Below are 27,004 nucleotides of genomic sequence, written 5' to 3'. Positions count from 1 at the left end.
GGAAATGAACGAACCACCTGTTCTCTCTATATCAAATGGAGGTCTGTGTGAAGTTACTGTGTTTCGCTTCTTCTACAATAGTGTCCCAGTGTAAGGTTTTAATGGCGCCATTAGCTCCACCATATCACCAGTAACGGAAATAGACTTAATAATTGTCTCACATTAACATGACCTTTCTATTTTTAAGTATGTGTGGGAACTTTTGCCATAATTTGAACAGCACAGCGAGTTATACCAAAAATGCATTTCTAACGCTGTTCCTCTAAGATACGATCTTTCCACTAGGTGTCAGTATTGTCAAGGTATTTAATTAAATACCTCTGTCGTTATAGACTGACAGCTCACAATTAAAAGCAGATGTCTAAAAAAAATGACAACAACAACAGCAAACAATCATATATTTGTGAAATAGTGGGCTCTGTAGTGGGATAAAAGTAACGGCTAATTTATTGTTTATTTACCGTATTTATTGTTGTTGTTGTTTTTGTTTGTTTTTGACATATCTAAAATTTGTTAATAATGTCATTTTTAAAGAAACGAACCCTTAGAATACCTTATGAAAGCTGAGGGTGACTAAGGTAGCATTTTTTTTTTTAGCAAAGACACTCTGTAACTTTCTGATAAAACCATAAAGACAATTAAACGTCGCCTTTCTAACTGTAAGTACTGCGCTGTCTACTTTCATTACCTGACAAATACTGATGTGGCAAAAACATTAGTTTACCCTCCTAAATCTAAGCATCAGGATGCTTCAACCTAATTTATCTAATATTCCACCACGCCTGGAGGTCACTCCAAGTGAATATTTAATTGCTGTTATGGATTCATCTATGTGATAGATAGATAGATAGATAGATAGATAGATAGATAGATAGATAGATAGATAGATAGATAATGGGTAGGCTATTTTAGGCTACTGTATCACGGGGGATCATTACAGGGGGCAGTAACAATTATGTGATCGGTTTTTGTTACAAGTGGAACAGACTGACAAGAAGGACCTCCAGTCACAGCAGCAGGCAGACCCTCCCAGCACTGAGGAAGGAAGCGGAAATAAACGTCGTGAACCTTATGCTAGTAGCTACGTTTAGGCTCCTAGGACGGGGTGTAAGCGACATCAGACGCACATCGTTTGTTGTCTCTTAAGAGGAAACAGTGAGTGGATAATTACCAGATAGGATATTTGTTTGTGACGGTGGCAGCATAGAAACGGAATATCTCGAGTGGTGAGTTTCTCTTATTGTTTCTCTTTATGTAAAAGTTGTGTACTCTTTCCTTCCACGACGCAGGCTAGGCAAGTTGAGAAACATTAGCTGGGCTAACTGTGCCACTAAGCTAGCAACAACAGCTTACGCTATGAAAAAAAGGTGTTTTCTTCCCTTTCACATTCGCCAACGTGAAGCTAGCTTGTGGGCCTCGGGCGTTATTAAATAACTCATGTTTATTTTAAATAGGGCTCCAGTTTTGAGTAATGTCAACGTCCATTTGTCGTTCAGATAAATTAATTGGTTTAAGTTTGATAATCATGCTGCATCGCAGTTATTGTTATTCGACCGTTAGCCGGTATGCTAGGTCTAGCGTTTTTGTACACTGGGCGCAGGCTGTTGGCTGGAACTGATTCGATTGACTCGAACTTGCGTGAAAACGGTAAAAACACGATCTTAGGCTCAATAGCAAATTACCATATGTTGAAATCTGACATTGTTCTGACAGTACAAAGCCATGACACGAATGTGAATTAAAGAGGATTGTTTGAGTCTGCTTCCTCTAGTCTCTAGCTTCCCTTTTAATTACTGTCTTGTCTTTCTTAGCGTTACTTCTGTCACTGAGGCGCTTTGTTGTTTATTTGTCTTCAGATATAATGGCCATAGATTGAGTTGTTGACGGCAATATATGATAATGGTAGTCCCCAATTAGGGCTAGTTTTGTCGTTACAGTCAAATGGCTTTTAGAAAACTGCCGTACGTCTTAAGCTTTGACTGTTCAAGCTAACTCATGTATAGATTTTCCGTGACGCATTGTTTAAAAAAAAAAAAAAAAGCAATGAAATAAGAGAGTGCATTTGCTGATAATTTGTCTCGATTTTGCTTCTCCTATCTTGCCGTCTGGGTGACTGTTAGATTTGATGGCGTTATTGGACGTACCGCTTTACGTTATTAGTGTGAACCCCTCAGAGCGGCTCGGTAGCATATTAGCAAACAACTTAATGAGATAACGTAGCTTTATCCATTCACTTCATCAACGGTAGGTTTAGCCAGCGTATCACTGTCAGCTCAGCTTAAGTAGGTTACTTGTATCTGGTCGGTCCAGGTGGTTGGTTGTCAAGAAACTGTGTGGGAACTGCCATTGACTGTAGTGAATTTTATATCAGTGTGAATGTTGCCCAGAGTAGCAGCAGCAGGAACATGTAGGCCTTAATCCCTTTTCATACAGTTTGGCCATTAGAGATGACCTTGTGTGCTGTTATTTTGGATATTTTAAGATCTTAAGAGAACAAAGCATGTGATGTCAAGACTAGAAAATAACTTTCTCATGATTACAGGAAAACACCCCTAAAAACATTTTATGAATGTGACTAAGAGGCGTTGTAGCAAGTGTATACATGCAGCGTAAAGGAATAATCATATTCACGTTTTCCGAATATTCTTAAGGTCTTAACCAAATTCAGTTTGTTTTTTTTGAGCCATCATACTGTAGTTATGTTTTTTAATAGGATTTTTATGTCCCAACATAAACCTATGCACTATGAACATTTGTTCTCTAATAAAATCATCATCTGTAACATATTATTGTGATTAAATGCCACATTGTTTTTTGTTTGCAGGTACCTTACTGTAACCTTTATGTGAGGTCTAAGCCCTTAAAGAGTGGGTCATAGACGGGAGGAGAGACTTGGAGAAAATCATCTGGCCAACTAAGCCTGGATAAGTGTTTTTTTTTTTTAAATTCAGTCCCCGAAAGACAACTGTCGCCGAGCAGTTTTCCAGCGTGCAGGAACAACCATGGAGGCCATTGCCAAATACGATTTCAGAGCTACTGCTGATGATGAGCTTAGTTTCAAGCGTGGAGATGTCCTCAAGGTGAGTGAACTGTTTGATTATTTAATGTTAAGGCTTGTCTGTATTACTCATAATTATGAAATGCCAGAAAATCTTTTCTTGCTGTAGTTTTGTTTCCTGACAGTGTCGTTAATCATCTCTGTCTGTGTTAAATAAAGTGCCATCAGCAGTTTCAGATGGTAAAGTTATTTGTATTGACGCAAAGAAAAACCCACATTTCAAAAGAGAACAGGATCAACAAGCTTGGGCTTCATCCCAGAAATCTAAAACACCTAAAACACCACTGCATCATGTGATGGCATACATGGTAATTACATTACATGTACAGCAGAACAACATTTTAGGCCTAGATCCCATTGTGTGATAGTATAGAATTCTGGAGGAGCAAAGCTTGTGTTACACTGCAGAAGGCTCAATGATTAAAGAGGCAAAAGTTGCAGGGATTTTGTTCCATTATGAACTGCCTAAAGTGCTCTCTGTGAAACCCCAGGCATGAGCAGCTTATTCAAAGCCTTATGCTTTCTGGTTGCCTGAAAAACGTTTATGTCACTCTCCGACCTTGATGAGATAGCCAAGATATTAGAAAGTACATACTGCAATTTTCCTACACAGTGATTCTCTTTGGATTTAAATGCAATCATCATAATCCCTCTGTTTAGAGTCATAGCGATGATGGGCTGGATGCAGAGGGGACAGTGCAGAAAAATTAGTTAGATATTCATGTCTCCTTATTTTCTAGGAAAATATGTGTAGTTCACTCCTCGGCTTTAAACATCCTTTTTATAATGCACGATTTTAAGAATTCATTTTCCTCCCCTGTGGCTTTAAGGTCAGCCCTTATTTTACTAAAAAAGGACTGCCTACAGTTAAGATGGTTCTCAGAAATACTGCTCTTAAGCTGTTGGCTGATAACAGAGTGAATAGCCCCTTTTGTAAAAGATACATTTCTAAGAGACCACACAGCTTTGTGTATTTTCAGTGTAACCTGACGTTCTGTTTTGGTCATAACGCTAAATTGTTTTAATGGGCAACATCTGCTTTGTCAGAGATGCAATGAGATGTAAAATGCAACATACACACTAGTTTGTGTTTAGCAATATTAATTTACCTTTTCCCTCCAAAGTTAATGATCCATTTTAGAAAATGAATCTTGTTACCATTAATACCAAACCCATCACTAATTTGGCTGAACTGAGACAGTAATACGGAGCAACAGTAAATTAACATCCTCCAGATAATTTTGCTATTATGTTCTTCCCACAGAATTTTGATGTAAGCCTGCGTATTGACAATTTCCATCAATATGACTAAGTAACTTGTCTTTATACAGTGAGTTGCCTGTTCTTTTAGAGGATGAGTGCTCTTTTTTTCCTCCTAAATAAGAGATTTGAGGAGGGAGTTTCGAAAAGGTTTCTTATCTCACCGGGGGGTCTACAGGGAGGGGTGGAGGGAGAGAAAGAAAGTCGGCTTATGAAACACAGAGTTAAATATGAGTTCTTATTAAATTTGCATATGAGAAAAGAGAGTATAGAACTTTTCTCCTAATTTCACCAGCCAGCTGTCTTGTTGTAAAGTCTTTTTTTTTTTTTTTACCAGTTTGTGAGTTCCAGCTAAGATCTTAAAGGGAAATGCCACAGATTTTTTCTCTTTAATTGTCATCACAAAAAATAAGATGTGTACGTGTTTGCCTGGATAATTTAGACTGAACTGATTTTGTGATATGTTAAAAGACCAATGTTCTGCTTATTTTTGCTAAATTTTGAAAACCTAATTTTTAGCTCTCTGTTCCCTATATGTACAGCATGTAGTTTCTTTCAATTCTTGATTTCTTTTTTTTTTCTTGATGTTGCAAGACATTGTCTATTTTCTTTACAGAAGCTCTGTTCCTCAAATATTTTGCATGTGTGGCTACACAAGAAGCATGAGGCAGCTGTTCAGTGCAGTCATTTTATATTAAAATGAAACTGAATCACTTAAACTTCATTCTTCATATTCAGTCTTGTCCAGTTTATGAAGCTCTACTTTTCCACTGTAGTTCAACAAAAACCACAGTGATTAATGTGATGTAATTAACTTTGTAGTTTGATATTTGATAACCATTAATAAATATAACAATTGCAGGGGTAAGTGTAAGTTGATTTAGAACAGGGGTACAGATTGTTGGGGTTTTTTTTGTGGTCATTAAATAAACTACAAAATTAATTACATCATGTTAATCAGTGAGTTTTTTGTTAAACCTCATAGTGCCAAAGTAGTGCTTTTTGGCCAAGTGGGGGGAAAAGATCCTCATCAAGAGGGTAACATACTGGAAGTGCACAACCTTAAGAACTACAAAAACCTTTGCAGAGGTTATTTCTGGACCAAGAATGGGAAAAGAAAGACTGCACGAACGTTGCCTGTAGCACTGTGCAAATTTAATCTGGATCATTTGTTGGCTGCTCTGCCCAAAGGACCTGTTCACTTTTTGAGACAGAATGAATCGCCCTGATGTTTGTCAGACACCATCCCCCTCTGTTTCTTTCATCCTGTTTTCTTATTTTGTTCCTCCTCACAGTACTCATACGTTAGCTTAAAATCTGAATGTTTCCCCTCCGGTAATTTATGAGAAACAGGATGGAACATGCTCCTGTCATTCATTGAACCATACACAGGTGCCCCTGTGCTTTTAATTACAGTAAAATGGCCAGAAGATGGCCAGATCTCCATATTACTTAAAATCAGTTTGTGAAATGGAACTGACCAGCAAAGTATGCTATACTTTTTTCTGCTAAATTATCTGCATTAGTTATTTACATCAATTCAAAAGTACTGAATAAACCTGCATCAGTCCCTTCCCTGGCTCACGATCTCACTTTGCTCTTTGCACTCTGCTTTTGAGACCAGTTAGACATTTAGTTACGTAACAGTTGTTTAAACATCAATAATACAAAACTAAATCCCTTTCTCAATTGACAGCATTACCACGAATAAAGGAACATACCAAGGAAACAGATTAGCAGATGTAAACAGGCCAGCGAACCATTTCTTTTTATTTAGAGCTGTTAGTTGCTTCTCTTCAAGCTGTATAGCATGCTATATGCTAGCAGTAGGATTAGTACATCTAAAAGAAAACTTTTTTGAGGTGGAGTGTGTTCATAGTGGTTCCTTTGCTCCCATCACCAGTGCTAGCTGTCTGCTGATACTAATACTAAACAGCTCTGCTCTTAGGACAAAGGCTCCCTCTCATGAGAGAGAAAGCCTGTGTGGCTTCACTTGTATGTAGCATCCTTACCTTCTCACCATTTTAAGTATCAGTGGGAGTTGGCAGCTTTGATGCTTGCTATAGCCCTCACTAATACAGAAATATGTTCTTCACTTTGTTCATAGACTCTGCAGAAATAAATGTTATCATGCATGTTGCAGTGATTGCAATTCCTTTTTTAAATCTTTATTTAGTACTCATAAATGAAAGGAAGCCAGTGTGGTTTGATACCGTAGGCATCGCGAAAGCTACGTAGCAAGTATGACTGGCATCAGCAGGACAGTTATTACAGTTTGCGTGACTAACTTAAACTCACTGTGACAAAGCCAAAATATTAGACAGTTCCAGCATTGGTTTAATATTGCACAGCCACACAGCAGTGTTCCTCCTTGTTTCGATTGCTTTTAGAAAAGGCCTTTTATAGAAGCATTAATGATTTATCTGATAGTCTGGCACTGAGGGGATGAAAAGGTTGTTCTAGGGACATGAAATGCTGTTGTGTCCAACCATTTAATCATCCTGAAGCATGCATATGCTGATGTTTTTATTACTTGTCAGAATATCCACAAAGGTGGGTGAATACAAATAGGACATGCCAGTTTGTATAGCATTAAGTATGAAATATGAAAGTGGTGAAATTAAATGTCACATGATAATTTCCCTTAAAACCATTATTCCAGTTAATAGGTCTGTGTATTGATGCTAAATCTGTTGTCTTTTTCACTACACACATGGTAGTATTCATTTTGTTCAACCTTTATTCATTATGCTTTTGTGTTACAGCACATTTAATAACATTTATTAGATGAAAGAAGGCCCATATTGTCCTGTACCATCAAGATGACTCACACAGCTGATTGACCAGTCCAGACCCCTCTTTTTTTCACAGCCTTGAGTCATTTGGTCAAAATTTAGTAGTATGATTTGCCAGTTCATGAGCAGTGAAGCAAAGTGTCAGAGTAGAAAACAGGCTCCATCCCCTCACCAAGTCCCCCTTCATATGAAAAACAGCTGTTGAGTATGATGTCAGAGCCGTTTAATATTCTATACAATATATCTGATCTTTTAAATAGGTGTGTGCTTTTATTCTACATGTAACTTTTGCTCCTTATCAGTAAATGGCACCCAGAGCTGTTGCAACGACCTTCCTGTTTTATCTGTATAGACATTTTCAATTTGTTTAACATTTTCTAAACTGTCTCCTCATATGAATTTAGAGTCAGATTTGTTATTTGAGTCTTAAATTCCAGGTACAGAAATATATGAAAAGCACAGCGTGGGCTTTTATGTAAGATATCTTACATTACAAATATGTGTGGGCCCATGACAAATTTGCATAATGCAGACTAGTTCAGTTTCATAATGTGGTCTCCCATCATGCATAGACAAAAAAAGGGGAAATTGCCACTGCCGGTTAGAAGATCTTTCTTTTTTTATCAGACTGTACACTGTAAGATATATATTTGTTTATTAATTTATGTAGTGTATGTGTGTTTTTGGACTTTGTCTCAATTCTGTGTACCTTCATAAGCTGACGTTGACATTCTACGATGACCTTGAACGGCAAAGGCTGCACACGCATACTTAACATTACCGCTTGACTTTCTGAGAGTAGGAGTGTATTCTTGAGGTGCAACAACTAGGGAAAAATAACTTCGTCCTTCCATTTTATAAGTAATATTTGCCCTTTTGAAGTTCATTTCTGGAGAGGATTTGCTAACATGATTGAAAAGTCATTTATTGAAGTTAGAAATCCATTTCAGATGTATGCGGACCTTTTCACGGCCTGTTATTGTAGCATTTGAAGAGAGCTGATCTAGAGGCAAAGCAGCAGACAAGTGAAGGCCACAGTCAAGTCTGGCCATTGCCCTGAGCATTGTACACTTGCTCTCATTTCCTCCTTAAATAAATAAAGATTAACAGCCCTGTTAGCTGACAGAATTAGCTACCATCAACAGATCTTTGAACCCTCCCTCTGTAGCGTGATCTCAGATTGCTGCCTTCTACAGTCTGTTGTCTACAGATTTAACACATTTGTTATTTAATGCTATTATATTGCAGCCACTAATGAAATAGTATGTCATAAAACTTTGACTGAAAGTAACCCAAGAATTAAATGAATAATAGATTACCAATAGAGCCCAGGCCTTTGTGGAACAGCTAGACACTCAGTTGTAATTACAGGAGGCAAGTGTTGGCAAAGTAAACTATTACTGTATGTAAAATGTTAAATTAAATAAATAAATAAATAAATTATTACATAAGTATTTACTTGCAGAAATGATGAAAAACTACTGAAAACTAAAATACTGAAACTTGGTGACTTGGTGAAGAGGCCCCCATGGCCTAGGAACTATTAGAGAAATGCTGCAGGATGATAAAAAAGTATTAATTATATATATTATTAATATAATTTTTCTGCAACTGAATATGAATGTGCAATATTTTTCTTCAGAAAGACAAGATCATAAACCACCACCCACTTACCCTGCTGCCCCAAACCTTTTCAAGCTCAGAAGACAAATTAGTCTTCAAGTTGTCTTTTCTGTCCCAACGTGAGTGTGTCGCTGTATCTGCGTGTGCTTACGTGAGTTACACGGCTAGCTTTTTTCACTTCCTGTTTTGTGTCTGTCTTCCAACCCCCAGTAACTTCCTGTGTCTCCACATCAAACTCCAGCAGTTCTACAGTATGCACTTACTACACTATAGCACTGAATTTCCACAAAGAAATTGTCATTCCTGACACAGACTTGTAAAATTTAGTGATTGCACAAACTGCAATAAAATACAGTAAAATTGGCTTTAGCAACCGTTTTCGAAGTCACTTGAGGGATTGTGATATCGAGGAGGATGGACTTTTAGCCAGTAATTTCAGCACTTTCTGGTAAGTTCCAGACCTCTTTCTTGGTTAATGGCTCCCTCATTGCCTACTAGTTTGTAGAGTATTGACCCCCCCCCCAACTGACTTGACCGTTGAAGAGAAGAGTTGCATCACTAATGCCTTGTGATGCCTTGAAAATCCAAACCTCGAAAACAAACACTTGACATGCTCTTAAGCTGTCATTAGAGTCTGAGCTCCAATTCCAGACCCCAATCCCACTATTTGATTTTTGCTTTCCAAACATTTTAAGTTCAAGTCAGCAGTGGTTTTCTGCAGATTTTTTTTAGCTGTTGCAGTTGACTGTGCAAAGCTAAGGTGTCACTAAATCGCTGCTATGTTGCTCATTGTGCAGGTTTTGTTACAGCTGAGACTCACCATACTTACACTGCCAGAGGCCCTATGAGGTCTCACTGGAGTCCAAGAGAATGTGTCTTGAGTTCACATTTGCATAAGAGCAGACTATTTTCTAATTAAGTGCTGAATCTCTGGAGAGAAAGCTTACACAAGTACATTTCTCAGACTCATTTTTTTCCTCTCTTTTCCTTTTGTCTAATTCAAACAATGTGACCTTGTTACTGGAAGAAAATCATTTCTTTTCTATGAAATATAGCCATAGGACTTCTGTCCTACAAAGGCAGGCTTTTAAAACGATACAAAAAAGAAATTAGTCAGATAAAGTGTGGTTCAGCATTTCAGTCATCCAGTGCCCCTGTAACAGGCCACATACAGGTACAGGAGTTGCTTTAAAAACCTATTTTTCTAAATAGATTGTAATTAGTAAAACAGTAGTAGGCAAAGAGATGAGGGAAAACATGCGACCTACTTTAAAAATAGTGAGAATAACAACCTTTCACTACCAACATGCTGCTGTTCACAGGGCCAGTAGAAGGAGATGTAGAATTTACAAATATTACCTTACCTCAGTAATGGAGAAAAGTGTGTTTGCTTTAACCTTTTTTTTCGTTGTTTCCTGCTGTTATTGTGCATCTGTGTGTTTGAGGCATCTGCTCAGTGAATACACTACAGCAGGTCTAGCAGTCTGACACTTACTTGTCCCAGCAACTGCCCTCCCTGGCCCATTGGCTGCCCAACTGGGCATGATTTAATATGTCAGCACTGATGCCTGCTGCTGACGTTGAAGTAGAAAGTCACTCTCTTAAATTGGCACTCCCAATTGTTAGAGCAGTGCATTGTCTGTGCAGAGCTACTGCCTGTAGGGGAGTAGCAGTACAGCTATTTGAGAGTATGTCATCAACATGTATGCAATTGACAGACAGCTGTGTACAAAAACGCTCTCCTTCATTCATTAACTACTCTCTAGATTGTTAACTATTGTAATCAGTGCCATGCTATACACTTATTAAACTTTGTCATCAGTAACAGGTTTTATATGAGTCCATGACTATTATTTACCTATACCTACAAAATGCTACACATTGCATTGTGGGATTGTAAACGTGTACATGTAGGTGAGAGAATGTGGAGCGCCACATCGTCTTAGTTCAAAGCTGTGTCACAGCTTGTAGCACGGATGAACTGTTGTCAACAGAGAATGTGAGGTGGGGACTGGATGAAAATATTATGTGTTGGGAGGGGCGGTGACAAGGGTGGACTTAGACGCTTGTTGAATGTCAGACATTTCCTCTTGACTAATTGACCATGCAGGTGACACATACAGCTGTGATTCAGTTTGTGTCCTTGGTGCCCAGGTGAGAAATAATCTTTATATTTTGAAACTTAAACTATAGCTGAACAATATGCCACATGCTTCATTTATAATGGTATGTTGTGACACATTTTACCTTGACCAAACATTTGCAGCTCCTGCAATTTGGATATTGCACTTGGCCATATTGCAATTTCACTACTTTGTTTGATTGTTAATTAACTGTCAACTCCGATATAGCTGAATACCATGCTAATAGCAATTTTGTCAGTGCTTCCTCTTAACTCTTCTTTAATCATTAAGCGATGCCAAGTTTATGTACAGTGTATGCCTGAAGGAGGTAGGTACCATAGACGCACACTTAAGTCGATAATCCAGCACAGGCAAGCTGTGCATCTCATTATAAGCAGCCACCTAAAGCAGGAATTAGGACAGCTCAAGTCTTTTTGATCTCCACCCATAGATATCCCAAAGGATGTTACTCAGACTAACACGGCATTATCACTGTGTCTTTGTTTTACACAAAAACCACCAACAAGACACAAATTTTAATCTTTCATATTGCAAGTTGAGCTTACAGACAGTTTTCTTATTTTACTTTTTGTGTTGCCACCAGTGTTTTTTGTACATCTTCTAGTTTGTGTATTCTGCAATAAAAAGACAAGGAAGAAAGGGCATCTCATTGGCACTGCAGATGCAGGTTATATGGGTGTCTAATGGGAACAGTGTGGGAAAGAAACTACTTTCCCTTGCTGGGGACTGTTGGTGTATCACCAAAAGGCACTTAGCTAGTCAGCTACCGCAGATGGAGGCCATTGCACTCTACAGAATAAAACATAGCTAATTTGGCTGCTCTGAAAAAGAGATGCCCTCATTTTATGCAATTTACCCTGAGGAGTTTTCCTAAGCTGATCACAAGGAGGGTGATTCTTCAAAGTGGTCCTCTGACTTCTTTTGCTCTGTCACTTTCTCGTGCTTTTCCTATTCATGTCTTTTGAGCTGGTTTCTGTGATGGTTTCTGCCTTGTTTTTTGCTCTTTTTCTTCTTCTCTTGCCCCCCTCTGCCTCTTTTCTCACTGGTGAATGTTGAGTCAGAGTTGTAATTAGATCTCACTCCTTCTCATCTCCACACCACTCCCTCCTGATGTGCCATAAAGTCACTGTCAGCTGTATTTAAACCAAAAGTTATCATCCCCCAGCTTTTTTACTCTCTGTTCCACTTAAGTTCCTCCCTGCAAGTTCCAGCTATGAGTGGAAAAAATAGTCCAAAAAGGGACAGCAACTAAGTAATGTAATATAAATTCATGCTTGATATGTCCATGTAGACATTTATTTCCTCATATGACACTCACTTCAAATTGGGTGCCACTGGCATATGGTTGGTTAATTTCTGCAACAACAGCTGGTAAATCTTACATTGACATCAGCCAGCAACAAGCCCATTCCTAAGTTGACATAAGTGGAACAGTTGTTCATAAATGCACACAGTTGCCTTATCTATCACATCTGTTTACTGTGCAGCAGATTTTTTTTAGTTTTTTCAGTTTGAGCTTGAGTCATTAGAGGGTACTGCTGATATAAGCTGCACTGAGAAGTCAAGCTGTGATAAACAACAACATGATGTAAGAGAGGACCCCCCCCCCCACCCACTGCCTGAGTGAAATTGATGTTGAGAAGAGAAAAGGAGTGGGGTCAAAATTATCCTTCCTCATCAGTTGTCACACTTAGACAACTGATGAGGAAACGAACTTAGTTTGTTTGGTGGATTAATAATTTCTTAGGTGTTATGACAGTCTTGTGTCAGTCTCCACAGACACACAGTAACTGTTTGATTGCCTATTGCTTAATGTATCTCCATCATTGACTTTTGTCAAGATGGTGAAGACTTAACACAATGCTTTATCTAATTTTGTTTTCTTTGTTTATTTTTAATGCTACATGACCATTCTAGACCTCTGTCGGGCTAAACAATATGTGATTATACGGAAAGGTTAAAGTGTTTTTAGTGCTTCAATAAATATATTTTCTTGAAAATCTCAGAAAATACAAAGTTCATCATTCAGCGTGTTTACGCCTACGACAATGGGGTCATCGTTATTTTATTACTTCAAGTGTGAGAACAATTTGTGTTTAAGAGTTGGTGGACTTGTAGCCCTCCTCTACTGGGTGTCTGACATTCAGTTTATTCCCTGCATGGGAGGCGTAATGTATGTTTGAATTGACAGTCTCTGCTCTGGGGGGTCATGTTTTAATGGCCTCAAGCATTATTTTAATTACAAGAGTGTTACAAGCCTTCATTTACTAGAATTCAATGTAATCTCCTTTTTCTGTGTCTTTCTGTATCTGGGTGACACTCATTGCCTCCCTGATCCCAGTCTGCAGCCTCCCTGCTGGGAGCAAAGGAGGTCAGACTCATTTCGACTGCATTTATCTTTTCTAGAGCTGTTTTTCTAAACAAATCCCAGAAAAAGTAGACTAGTCACACACCCCAACCTGTCACAACGAAAACCTGCTGTGATTTTAAATCTGTCTTTCTCTCCTTATCCTTTGGTCTGGGCCGGTGTAGTTGTGTATCTTTGATAACACATTCAGGGTATTTACAGTTACTACACCAATACATACTCTAACTTATTTTAAAGACTTGATTCCACAGTCCATGCACACTGTCCTAGATACTGTACTGTTTAGGCAGTGAATGAGTTTGTCCCCTGTGTAAGATCTGGTGCCACCACAGGGGTCACTTCTGCTGCCAGCGTGTCAAAATACCAGGCCTCGGATTCCATTTCTGCAGGACATCCACACAGTTGGCACTGAGACACACACACACACACACACACACAGACATTACTTGGTATGTGTGCCCTTACAGGCCTTCTATTCTCACTGCCTTTTCACTGTCTTTTATTGAGCTGTTGTGTAAGTCAGGCCCACCTGATTGCTCAGTGATTTTTGCAAGAAATCACTGCTTAAGACCGACTCAGCCCCATCTCCACAGGGATACAGACCCTTCAAGTCTTTCCCCATTCCAACATTGTTGAGGGTGTTATAATCTACAAATAATGAAATCTTTGGGCATCTTCATTCTTAGAGGTAGGTTGAGTATGGTCATGAAATTTCCATATACACTTAAGCAGATTTTTAAAATATATTTTATTTGCCATGTCAGCACATGAAAGCAAGTTTTAGATTTCCCTGTTTTTCACTCCATCGAATAATGATTGACATTGCAGTGTGTGCTGCTTCTGATATGCTATATGCTATTTTGGTTTCTTAAAATGTTTATTTTAGAGCTGCTTGATTATTCTGATTTGATTTTAAATTACAATGTTACAATTGGGATAAGTAATTATGTTAAATAACTATAATTGCTATTAATTAATATTACAGTCCTATTTATTTGCTCTCAAACTTTGACTTTGCATGTAACCAGATACCTTGTTGTAAATTTTCTGTGGTCTGATTAACTAACCAAAAGAGTGTTGTATGTTTCCGTCTGGTGTGCAAATAGATAGCAGAAGGGGCTCTATCAGTTTCATTAAACTTAGTGGCAGCGCCGACAGGTTTTGGCCTCTGAGGTTCTGATGAAGCTTTAGCTTGTCTATCTTTCTATCTGGCTAAACTGCCACACGCTCAGATTAACTCACACTCTGGGGTAATCCCTGCTCCTGATTTATTGCAATCCCATGTGGACTATGCAGACATGTGGTTTATTTGGCATCTTTTTCACTTCCCCCCACAATTAGTTTCACTATCCACCTCACTCTCTACCTCCATCGCATGTCAGTCCTATGCATACCCTATGTAATAATGACTTCTTGAGCTCAGCTGTTTCTTTCATCCCCATACTTGTAGTTATACCATGGATTGTCTTTGACATTCAGTTTTAGGTGACCAGGAAAGGGAAAATAAGGATTTCAGTCTCATCTCTTCATGGTCACCTCTTAACACTGCATTCAAATCAAAGCAAAAATTCATATTTGGGACTGCTCAGTCCTGATTCCTACAGAAACTTATATAGGAAGGTATCTGCCTGTAAACCAAGGAATCTGTCTGTCTGACTGTCCTTCACATAACTTCAACTGTTCATCAGATCTACTTAACACTTGGCACGTGTATGGCTGGGGTCCTAAGGAAGTGCAGTGTCAGATTGCACCAATTTGGTCATGCAACACGTTCAGTATTTAACCTTTGAATAAACAAGCGAGCATTGCTCTGCAAAGTGTGGGGTGGTGCTTCAGGGTCGACTCACTCAGTTACACACAGACGAGATGAGGCATGCTGAGCAATAATTGAGTCAGAGAAAAGTAATTTCACATGGCAGACTCTAAAAATTATATAGCAAAAATAAAGCTTATAGTGAATGGCATTCAGCATGCTCCCAGTTTACTGTGGAGAAGCAGTAGGAGTACTGGTGCAGAAAGCTTAGCAATAAAGACAGCAGCAACATGTAGTTAGACAACTAAATAAAGGCCCACCTACAAAAAAAATCAATATCAGTTTATGCATACTCTATATATTTCTCTCTCCAAAGCAGCCAGACTTTAGTTTTCTAAATGTTTCTTCATTGCTCCCATCATAAAGTCATTTTCTGTACCCCTTCTATTATGGTAACATAACTTTACTCCATGCATCATTAAACATTGTTATTAGATAGATAGGTAGATAGATACTTTATTGATCCCGAGGGAAATTCAAGATTTGCTTGTTTTATATTTTCTGGTTACTTTGACAGCCATTTATGTGAAAAAAAAAGATTGTTATTAAATTCTGTAAATTAGTTGAATTATATACTTGATCGACTACACTGAAAAACACATTTGACTGCAGTACCTGAACAGCATATTACTCCAATGATGAAATAACTCCACGACATAAGTTTTAATTCAAGTACTTAAGTAAAATTGATTCTCTAGCTCAGGTAAAGGTTTGCTATGACATACAGTAACCAGTCCAGGGTGTACCCCGCATCTTGCCCGTTGTCAGCTGGGATAGACTCCAGCCCCCCCGCGACCCTGACAGATTAGCGGTATAGAAAATGGATGGGTGGATGACATACAGTAATTAAATTGATCTATGTGTCACTCGGAGGGCTGGGTGAACCCTCTTAGCGGCACTGGCATCAGCTACTTTTGAGTTGGAATCTTAATGTTTTGACAGTGCTATGTAGACAGTGTTGAGAGTGACATAGTTTGGATGAGCACTGCACTAGTAGGTATCATTTTTGTTCATTCAAATAGTAAATGTAAGTTGCTGCATTGCTTCTTCAGTAGGTGACAGTATAAAAGGAAAGATGTCCTGTTATGTTACGTCAGTTTCTCCAGCCTAAATAAATCCTTAGTGTAAAAACAGCACAGCTTAAGGGCATGATTAATGATGTAAAACACAGCAAGATGGATTTGCACAAGATCGTGTATAATTTCATAGTTTTACAGAAACATACTTAATTGGTAGTTTTGAACATGGGTCTCTTGTGAATGACGCTAGGGGTAGAGTTAGGTTTAGTGTCACATGACTTTGAGGGTGGAAGTGTTATAATATTTTTATATGTATGTTTGTGCGTGGGAGTGAGAGAGAGAGCGAGAGAGACAAGGGGTGGGGGGATGGGGAGGGTCTGCAGTGGCAGCTGTGGAGGGGATAATCCTTGTCCTGGACCTTAGCCTCTCAAATAGAAACTCCTACAACTATTGTGGCTCAATCAGATTAAAAAGACCAAAAAAAAATCTTCAGAGAGGGAGGGAATGCATATCATCCACAGAAGTGCAACAGCACAGTGCTGAACAGAGACAGAGCTCAGACATACACAATGCTACTCTTGTCTCCTCTCTGAATGGTTAAAAAAAGAACTGCCAGTCAGGCAAATATTTTATTTCTGCTTTTCCTCATGGGCAGCCATTCTGCCAGTTTTGAGAGCCATCAAATAGACCCAAAGTTCAAATGTCAGCGCAAAGGCATGTCTAAGCCAACTGTCCGGGCTTTGTTTGCTATATTTTTTCTTTTTGACAGGTTGAGTTCATTTCTTACTAAGGGTGGGTTTCTGCATTGTTTGAAATAATCTTTTGACATTTTGGGAAATGCTCATTTGCTTTCCGACATGACTGGACACACTCCCAGGCTAGCTGTATTTGTCAACCCACTGTTTCACCAAATAATGCATGTTGCCTTGCTTCAGTCGACCTTCGCCGTGAGTTTGATTTTCTCTTTTGGTCCGTGGTTATTCCTGAAAATAGCTCATTTCATTATTTAAGAGGCAGGTGCCATCTGTTTAAAGTCATTTGAGATGTATAGATCACAAGTGCCAAAGTTACATTTCGACACCCTTTTTAAATAATGGCCTAAATAATGGAGTCATTTTTTTCAGGTTTTTTAGAAAACACAAAAACTGAGGTGGCCAGCATCATGAGGAGATGATTTAGGGGGGAAAAAACAATAATTTTGTAAAAGAATGACTTGCCATTATTTTAGGAAGGTGATCATTTGTGATTCATGGAAGATGTTTAAGGATAAATTTAAGACCACTTTTATAAATGAGTGACTTGCTGTGCTCTATTATTAACTTTGGTTGTAGACTGGGTAATTATTTAGGGTTACTCACAAGGGCTGATAGCATGTTGTGCTGCCTGCCAGAAGGACTCTTCTTCTTGAAAATGCGACAAAAAATGTATCGTCCATTTCTCTCTTGCAGTATTGCAGATTGAGTCTTTGAGTCTACTTCACAACAGTGTACTTAACTTGATGTCCATTTACTAAGAGTGATTAGTTGGTTTTTTTTTTGGTTTTTTTTTCCTTATTGCGGTCCCCAAGTGAGGTCAGAGTGCTTGGTCAGCTGTACATCACTGCTGGAGCTGAGTTGCTATGGTTTCAAGGGTGTCTCTGCAGAGTGGATGCTTGCCAACAAGTGGGCTTTATCTTTGGGTCATGAGGATGAAGCATTGTCTATGACAGCTTTGCAACACAAAATGCAAGCCCTCACTACATAAATCATTAAATATTTGGGTGAAGACTTGATGTAAGGTTCACCTGAGGTTATGGGTAGGTTAAGGTTAGGGTTAGGGTTAGGCAGGTAATGTTTATTGTTATGGTTAGGTGGTATGTAAGTCTATGTAATGTCCCCAGAAGTGATGTAAACACAACTCTGTGTGTGCGTGTGTGTTTGTGCGTGCCAGCGGTAAGCAAAAGGGGGTTATTTGGAGTTCAGTGTTGGTGAGACATGTTAAAGCCCTGACAAACCACACTGACATTAGGCTGCTGGCCTGTCACTGTGTGTCTGTACCCAGTACACACGCACATAGTTTTTGTAATGCTTATGTTTGGCATGTTTGCACAAGTCTTTCATTACCGATGACAGTAGAGTTGATTTAGCATGTTGAATCTGTGGAGACAGTCAGTAAAGGCAGGAATAACTGTTAATGACACAGTCTTCTGTGTGCTTTTGTCCAGTGCCATCATCAGGTCTTTTTTTTCCCCAAAAACTTTGGTGAAACAAGAAAACTGCAGCAGCCCCAGCTGTTTTTGTTGTTGTTTTGTGTGTGTGTGTGTGTGTGTGTGTGTGTGTGTGTGTGCGTGTGTTAACTAGCAAAAGCCAGCATGCTAACACACAAAACTCAAATTATGAACATTACATAAATATCAGTGTGAATGTATTGTTGTCATTGTGAGCGTGCTTGTTAGCATGGGGTGGGGACTTATAGCTCATAGCATGGTTATGATTATATGTACAGCTCCTGTATGACTGTAGGCTGTTAGTCCTGTTAGCCTTCATAAGCAATACACCACAAGCTGATGGTGCAAGTGCAAATATGAGTGTAGAAATGCATGTTGGCAGTGAGCTGGCCATGAAGTGTTGGATCAGCGTCCCTTTGTAGGTGCTAGTTCTTGAAGGTCGGTTTGGTGTGTCAACATAGAGCCCAGAGGCTAATGCCCTTTGTTTGGGTCTTGGCTCAGACAGCACCACAACACACTCCTCTTGCTTTATCACAGTTGTACCCCAGTGACTGTAAGACCACTGTGTTGCACATACACATATAGACCCCCACCCCCCTCACCTCCCACTGCTGATTTCAGTGCACTTATGTTTTTGGTCCAAGGCCACTCCTTGATCCAGTAATGCTGGTCTTGTGCAGGGTTAGCAGCTGGGGAGGGCCAGTGACAGCTGGCGTTCTGTAAGCTCACTGGAGCAAATAGACCCAGGCCACTCATACTACAAGGGGGCCAATTGGACAGCTGTCTTGGGCTGCTTTAGTGGGAAATTATGAAGTTATGCCAGAGGAAGATGGAGGCAAAGAAGCAAAATTGTGATTAAGACAGTAAAAGGAAGCAAGAAAAAATGTTTGAGTTTATTATTCATCGAGTATTGTCAGCAGTCTGCTGTTTTTGCCCCCCAGCGATTCTGCGTCAAAGATTGTCTGCATTAGCCAGAAGTTGTTTTATTTCCTCTGAATTATGCAGATGAGTTGTGATCAAAGATGATGAAAGAAATGGCTTCTAACAAAATTGACTCGTAATTCTTTTGTGTAAAACTTTGAGTCATTCTTCAGTACAGAATTCTGCCCGTTTTGATGAGAGGGATGAAACTAATGTTCACCCTGCTTTGGTTCAAGAACAATCAAGGATCCAACAAGTGACCGCCTGGTTGTGTGACCTGTGTATCACATCCTTTTCTGTTACTTTCCAATTGTTATACACTGCTGGCCTGTGGTGGCCATAAGTTAGGCTGAGATTACCAAATGGGCTTTGATTGCTGTTTGCAACATCATTCAACTGAAAGTTGCATGACTCAGTGTTGTTGCTTAGTTTTCTTCTGAAATTGGGATATGTGAAGATGTTACTGAAATGCAATAAGGAGTTCATTTAAACTGTAATGCACTGGAAGGAAAATGATGCATGTTATTTCTTCTCATTATCTTCTCATGTTATTGTCACTTCCTTTGCTTTTGTATTGTTTATTGTTTGTTCTTTTAGAAACTAACAGTGAAGTTATAAGAACTTTTAGTACAGATTAATACACCAGAGTTTTAAAATTACTTCAAATAATTGCAGTCACTTGAGAGGCACATACCTATTAGACAAACATTGATGCCCTATTCGCCCAACACATCTGCACTGTAGCTATACTTTAGTTTTATGCAGATGTGAATTGTGTCCTGTTTAGTCAGTCTCTATAGCTAAAGGTGCAGGTCACAGAGAGACATTAGATGCTATCCTGTGAAGTGTTTTAAAGTGTTCCGTAGATTGTATTTACTTGCTCTTCTCTGCTTTTAGTTTTTTAGTCTCCTAATATTTACCAAGCAGTTCTCTACCACACAGTACATGCACCTTCTGAAGTCACAGGAAATTAAATGGAATGGCTTCAAGCTAAATTTATGGGTTGGTAGCTTTCCATTATTGACATTGACATTGACATTATTTTTCTTGTCCACACCAGGTATTAAATGAAGAGTGTGATCAGAACTGGTACAAGGCAGAGCTAAACGGAAAAGACGGCTTCATCCCCAAGAATTACATAGAGATGAAAGCCCACCCGTAAGTATTATGCACCCCAGTTTCTCTAAAGTCAGCCTTTGTCTGTCTCTGTAAGTGTGCCATTTATTGTGCATGAGTATCTCTCATTCTTATGAGACTTGCGTGTGTGTGTGTGTGTGTATGTGTGTGTATATATGTATATATGTGTATGTTTAACCACTTCAGAGAATGCCTGTTTGAATCCTTGGAGGACATTTCCTCCGGACCTGCGTTCAGTGCCAAATCAGCTCTCTCTTTATTAATATGCTTGAGGCCTCTTATGCTTAATTGAATATTGACCTTATTGCATCATTGCTGAGTTGCCATCAGATGTACCTTTTTTATGGTGGGGCGATGTCAATGTATTGACAACAATAATACTCAAATGTTTGCAGTCTTTATGGTTATGGGGAATCCATACTTAGCGGTGGCTCATACATCTGTAACACTGAACCTCTTGCAATCATTATAATGAAGGCTCTCAAGGGTGTTGTAGTTTTTATACAAATTTTTAAACAGTCATATTGAATGCAATATATTCTCCAAAATAATGTACAGAAAGGTGGCTTGTAACAAAACTTAGTATAGCATCTCAGAAAACATTAAGTTTTTCTTTACAGGCAAATTTCTCAAACATGCCAGTACGAAATTGCTTAGCTTATTACTGTACGTGGATCAAAATTGCTGTAATTTTTCAGTAGTCTGTCTCACGAAAAACATGTTTAAATTATTGATTATTATTATTGTTATTGATCAGTGGGTCTGATTAGCAGACCATGTGACTTTAGACAATGTTGCAATATTGATACATTAACTCATCTCAGCCAATAGACAACAGACTCCATGAGAGGTTTGTGTGAACAGTTATGACTGTCTGTTCCTGTCACGAGGTAAATTTCATCCCTCAAGCTGATCATTACGTTATTGCTTCCTCATAAGGGGTTTAGGATTAATTTCATTCAGCCCAACCACATCGGAGAGAGCAGGAAAGGCTGTGCCCTTTAACAGGCTGTGGATGTGCAGGATGTGGCATTTTTACACATGGGAGGATCTGACCTGGCACAAGTAGGCCATTGAATTACAAACACTTTGTTCCACAGCACTGTAACAGCTTATGATATTAAACAAATATTTTTTTTTAATATTTGCATTTGACGCATTGGTTGAGCTCCCCCAGCCTTTTTTGTTTCATAAGAGTGTATTCTAAAAGACTAGCAACAGTCAGAACGGGCCAATGAAGTGGTTGGACTTTGCCTTTGTCTGCCATTGTGAGGACAATGAAGTGCCACCCAAACGCACCAGGCACCCACACAGCCACAACAGACATGCACACACAGCTATGCTATACAGCAGAGCACAATAGAGTATGGCTCAGCTCTAAGTCAGAGTCCCTTCTGTTTGTATACAGATTGTTTCCCTTGTCCAGCAGTAATTGTGTTTTTGTGGCTAATGCTTAGGCTTGTGTGACAGTCTATTAAGAATAAGAGTCGTAGAAGCAGCAATTAATGTTTTCAAGCATTTCCACTCACAGGAGTAGAGGAGTAGGTGTGTGTGTTGCTGATGGCACTGCCAGTCGTTCTGTTGTTTCCTTGGCTCCAGTAATTGCTCTGCTATCACTTTAATCAAACCGGGAAAGAGACTCGATGTACTGGCTCGCTTTGCTGCAATGCCAGATACAAAGCAAATCAAGACTTGGCCATTTCATTATTGATTTTCACCTACATGTAAAGGAGCCAAGATGTCATCTTTTGGCTGACTGTACTTTTTAATTATTTACATTGGTAAAGAGCTTTTCACTGGCTTTGTTACCCATTTGTCTCCCCCACTCCCCATCCATCTCTATCGCTCTCACTTATTCCCTCTGTCAAGGCTTTCTCATAGTGATATATTAGTAGCATATGTACTACTAAAAATACATTTATGCTATTTAAAAGTGATGAACACTTGCTAACTTTAAATCTCAAATTGAATCTTTAGAGACTTTGAAACGCAGATGCTTGTGAGTTCACAACCTGTCATCCAGCAGCACTTGTGGTTTTTGTGTGATGTTTTGCATCCTCTTCGGCATCATCCATACCAGTTTAGGCATGCATGCGTGTGTTCACTTACGTGTGTTAACAAAGTTGAAGATGTACCTGACCTCTTTGCTCAGTGCATTATGAGCTGTGGTCCCCCGTTATCCTCAGCACAATAAGCAGTGCAAAAGAAAAATGGACAGCCATAGCGCTGCATTAACTCTGCTCGGATATGTTGTATGTTATCACTCAGTGCTGTGCCTTTGCTTATTTTTTTGGGGGGGGTGGGGAGGGGTGTGAGGGTGTTTGCCATTTTCACAGTGTTCTTATAGACTCCATGGATACAGTCTGTGCAGCAGGAAGAGCACTTGGTGAATGCTCACTTGCACCTGATTTCTGTCTTGTCCAGGTGGTTCTTTGGGAAGATTCCCCGGGCCAAAGCAGAGGAGATGCTAAACAAACAGAGGCATGATGGGGCCTTCCTCATCAGAGAGAGCGAGAGTGCACCAGGAGACTTCTCCCTCTCTGTGAAGTAAGTAGCACTGCAACAGTGTATGTCTGAGGGAAAAACATGATTCACACTCACACTGTCTTCTAAAAATACTGTTTCACATTATCCTTACACCAGTTTACAGTTTCCCTACAAGTGATAAGGTTCATAAGTTTCCATACTTGGTATGTCTGAGTCATCAACACAGCCTCTTCCTTATTTTTATCTCAGTCTCAGAGCTGCCCTCTGGTGACCAGTGTTTGTCAGTTGCTCATTTGTTGAGTGCATTGGCCAGCCCTATGAGTGCTTATTGTTTTAGCTGACACATACAGATCTCATTTCCTCTTATCTGTCTCTCTTCATTCTGACTTTCCCAAAAGACACAGTTCAGATCATAGCAGGTTACATGTAAAGTTGATGCTAAGATATGGATCTTAATTACTGTCTGTACTATTGTGATTCAGCTTGGTCAGCCAGTTGAATGTCAGTCTGTTATTGGTATGACTGATTCACCTAACACTTATCACTGTGTCACAGACATGCCTAATGCTTCTGATAAGGGATTTTAATGTTTGACTGTTCCGCTACATTTATTTAAATCTTTGGGTGTGTTACTCTTAGTACATACTGCAACGGCCTTGTGAACTGTGTACTGTTGCATGCAGTATGCATAAAATTAAAACATACTACCTCATCATGTCGTGCCTCAGACTTTAACCCTTTTGCACATACATCTGTCACAAGATTCTGTCTTTAAATTTTTCCTTTTTGTGACCTTGCGCAGGTATGGAAATGATGTCCAACACTTCAAGGTTCTTCGTGATGGGGCTGGAAAGTATTTTCTATGGGTGGTGAAGTTTAACTCCCTGAATGAGCTGGTAGACTACCACCGCTCCACCTCGGTCTCTCGCAATCAGCAAATCTTTCTGCGAGACATAGAGCAGGTCACCCAGGTAAGAACTGACGTCCCTTAGAGTGAATACACTCTGGGATCCAGGCTTGTTTTCCTAAAACTGTAATTACCGTGACACCTGGAGCAGAAAAACAATAAAAATGGCAATGTCTTTTTACAGAATGATATGGCATATATATATATATATATATAAAAATATAAATATATTCTTTTTTTTTTTTTTTGAGGATATAGATCATATATATAGATCTTTGTTCCACCTCCTAATCTATTTCACTTGTGAGGGAAGCTAACACTTAACACTGCAGAACCAGAAAGGCTGCATTGGTCGTCAGTATAACCACATATGAAAAATCTGTGTTGCCTGCAGATATGTCTTAGGAAACATCCAGTCTCTGAAAAGCTCTCTGCTCTGTTACACTGTGTAGTTACTATATGTCTGATGATGTGTTCAGGAAAAGTGAAACAAAATTATTGTCGGGGAGAAACCGAAAGGCCCTTCTAAGCTGTGAAGTCTTCAAAATGAACAACTTTGCTTAGCTATTAATGCTCAGAACAGTTTGAGAAACAAGAAGTGAGAAGGCCACGATTCAGTGTGCCATCACATCCTCACCCAGACGTCATTAAAAATTTTAACATCCTGTTTGGCTTTCTTCAGTTTGCGGCATAGTCATTTCCATAACACTGTCTCTTCTCTGAAAAAGCACATGTGTGTATTCTGGGTTTAAACTGAATCACATTTCAGTGCCTGTGGTATTGTGGGTTAAGATCGGACGGTGATGCGTGAAAACATCTGTATTGTGCTGAGAATTCCTTTGAATATACAAAATTGTATTTTATATGCACCTCACTTGGTATGGTGATCCATCCTCAAGAACGTTTGTTCAAAATGCTGTGCAGCAACAGAAAGTAACATGCTCCAAACGTTTTATCTTACGCTGCATTACTACAACACCATAACGTGAAAGTATAGATGTAATTTACTGTGCTCATGGTGCCTGGTCCGCCAACACAACTCAACCTAATATCAGTAACAACATCATCAGTATTTTTTTTTTTTATTGGCTTTGTTGTGTGTTGTTCTCTCCAAGTTTATTGCATTAATCTTATTCTTTGCTGAACCCAGAATAAATGACACTGTCATAGTGAATACAGTACACATTTACATCAAACTGGTCAACTGCACAGTTCAAATATCTTGTCACGATTGGGGGCCAAGATATGTTATTTACCTTATAACCTGTATTATTAATTATCAGTATCACTGTGTCAACATAGATTTCAGCCACCTAAAAGTCACAGAAAGCCAGAAGGCTGTTTACAGCTGTTCAGCATACAGCAAAGGTTTCCTGGGTGTGTGCACATGAGCTCGGTAGCAGTTGGTCTGAATTCACTGGTTTAGACGACAGCTCAGAAAAACACTGTAGAGGCAGCTCACAGTGTGTTTGGTGTCCATAAAAACAAAATTAATAATTCACCACTTGGCCAGTGGAACAACAACAACAGTGAGGCTTAGCTGAAAAGCTTGGAGCCAGTATTATTTGTATAAGCTTAAAACGAAGGCATAATGGCTTCTCGCAGAGAACCATGCAGATTTAATTTCAAACGTCTGTGATATTTGCACGAATCTGAACATCGTTTGGAAGAGAAGAAGTTAGCCACAGTGAGGCCAGTAGCCTGCAGGTCTGAGGGACAGCTGCAGCAGAAAGGAGAGGAAGTTTGACCAAAATCACAGAGAAAGTAAAGATGAGAAGAATCTGCAGGTAAGACGGACAGAGAGACAGTGATATACAGAGAGAACATGTGTGTGACATGTAGCAAGAGGGGACAGAAAGAGACAGTCTGTGGATTTGGGGAAAGGCAGTCAAAATGATATTACATAGCAGGATGCAGCTTGTTTATTCATGTACGATGAACATGTTTTGAGAGCAGCCACTGAAATTGATTTGTTTTTCTCATGATTTTGAAATATTGGGACAGTTTTTTGTTTTGTTTTGTTTTTTTGCCCACACGTTATTACTTAAGTCATGACACTTGCACCCTTTTGGATGATATCACTCTTAACGTAGCAATCCTATAACCTCAAGGTCATACTCTGGAAGTTAGCCTCTGAATTAATGAATTAATGTTTCTTCTTGACTGCCTGCTTAACACCAGAATTTTGCAAAGGTTTACTCTCATCAAGGGTCACCATTAATCTAAAAGCGAGGGCGAAGGTTTCACAGGTGCTATTTCTGTATGTCTTTATTCTGTATCCCTGTTATTTTTTAAAATCATCATATCACACTTGTGCTAACCTGTCTTCCAACCTCTTTTTCCTTGTCCCGATTGCACAGCATCCCACATATGTGCAGGCGCTCTTCGACTTCGACCCGCAGGAGGAAGGAGAGCTGGGTTTCCGACGCGGCGACTTCATCCAAGTCCTGGACAACTCCGACCCCAACTGGTGGAAAGGAGGCTGCCACGGCCAAACGGGCATGTTCCCCCGCAACTACGTCACGCCTGTCAATCGGAACATGTAAACAGTCAGACCATGTATACAACAACAGGAACCACCACAACAGCCAACCATCACCATCATCATCGTCATAATCGTTCTTGATCTCATCAGCCCTCATCCAAACCCCACCCACTGCCCCCCGCACCCCCCTCCCCTCCCCCCGCCCACACCCTTCTTGGCCATCCCACGAAAACAGGAGCAGATAGGAAGAACGCAAACAACTGAAAGAGAGTGAGAGAGAGAGATAAAACAGGAGTAGTGCTGTCGTAGGCGGCGCTCTGTGGGTGGCAGCTGAGCAAAATCAACTTTTACTTGTGCTGAGATTGTTCACCTCCCCAGTGAACACCTCAGTGAGGATTGAACTGTCTTTGAGGGAAATCTAAATGCAGAGAAACTAAAGAGTAGTGCACCAACCATGAAGATAACCAAATGATTCTACCGCTCCCACAGCTGCTTCTGTCTTCTCCTTAACTTCTTAACATTCTGCCTTTCTTTTTTTTGCCGCATGTTGTTTTAATCACCTAAATGAAATGCCTACCGATAAATCCTAACCGTTTTAAAGGAAAAAAAGTTTTAAAAAATACAAAAAAGAAGAAATGGTTTTAAAAATGTACAAAAAAGAAGAGAGAAAAAAATGATGCAATCTACAGTACAGCAAGTTTCCATGTCTAAGATCATTGGCACGTGAGCATTGTACATCAGCCACTGGCTGTATAAATAAATCAACTATAGAGAGAATCCA

General features: G+C 39.4%; 1 protein-coding gene across 1 annotated transcript; it reads left to right on the top strand.

Moving 5' to 3' along the window:
• The first annotated feature begins 994 nt into the window (after positions 1–994).
• Positions 995–27,004, top strand: LOC124073198 (growth factor receptor-bound protein 2). The gene is made up of 6 exons (XM_046415266.1): positions 995–1,226; positions 2,825–3,080; positions 20,268–20,365; positions 22,769–22,891; positions 23,634–23,802; positions 26,099–27,004. The coding sequence occupies exons 2-6, from the start codon at positions 3,003–3,005 to the stop codon at positions 26,282–26,284; spliced, it is 654 nt and encodes a 217-aa protein (XP_046271222.1). The 5' UTR covers positions 995–1,226; positions 2,825–3,002; the 3' UTR covers positions 26,285–27,004.

The sequence above is a fragment of the Scatophagus argus genome, chromosome 16 (assembly GCF_020382885.2).
Source record: "Scatophagus argus isolate fScaArg1 chromosome 16, fScaArg1.pri, whole genome shotgun sequence".
Lineage (NCBI taxonomy): Eukaryota > Metazoa > Chordata > Actinopteri > Scatophagidae > Scatophagus > Scatophagus argus.
The sequence above is the reverse complement of the archived record's forward strand: the minus strand, read 5'-3'. Positions and strand labels throughout refer to the sequence as shown.

Bases quoted from the DNA above. Each gene is read 5' to 3' on its own strand.
- LOC124073198 (XM_046415266.1), top strand. From the start codon at position 3,003: ATGGAGGCCATTGCCAAATACGATTTCAGAGCTACTGCTGATGATGAG. The intron at 20,366-22,768 runs GTAAGTATTATG...TGTCTTGTCCAG, and splicing joins ATAGAGATGAAAGCCCACCC to GTGGTTCTTTGGGAAGATTC. The intron at 22,892-23,633 runs GTAAGTAGCACT...GACCTTGCGCAG, and splicing joins GACTTCTCCCTCTCTGTGAA to GTATGGAAATGATGTCCAAC.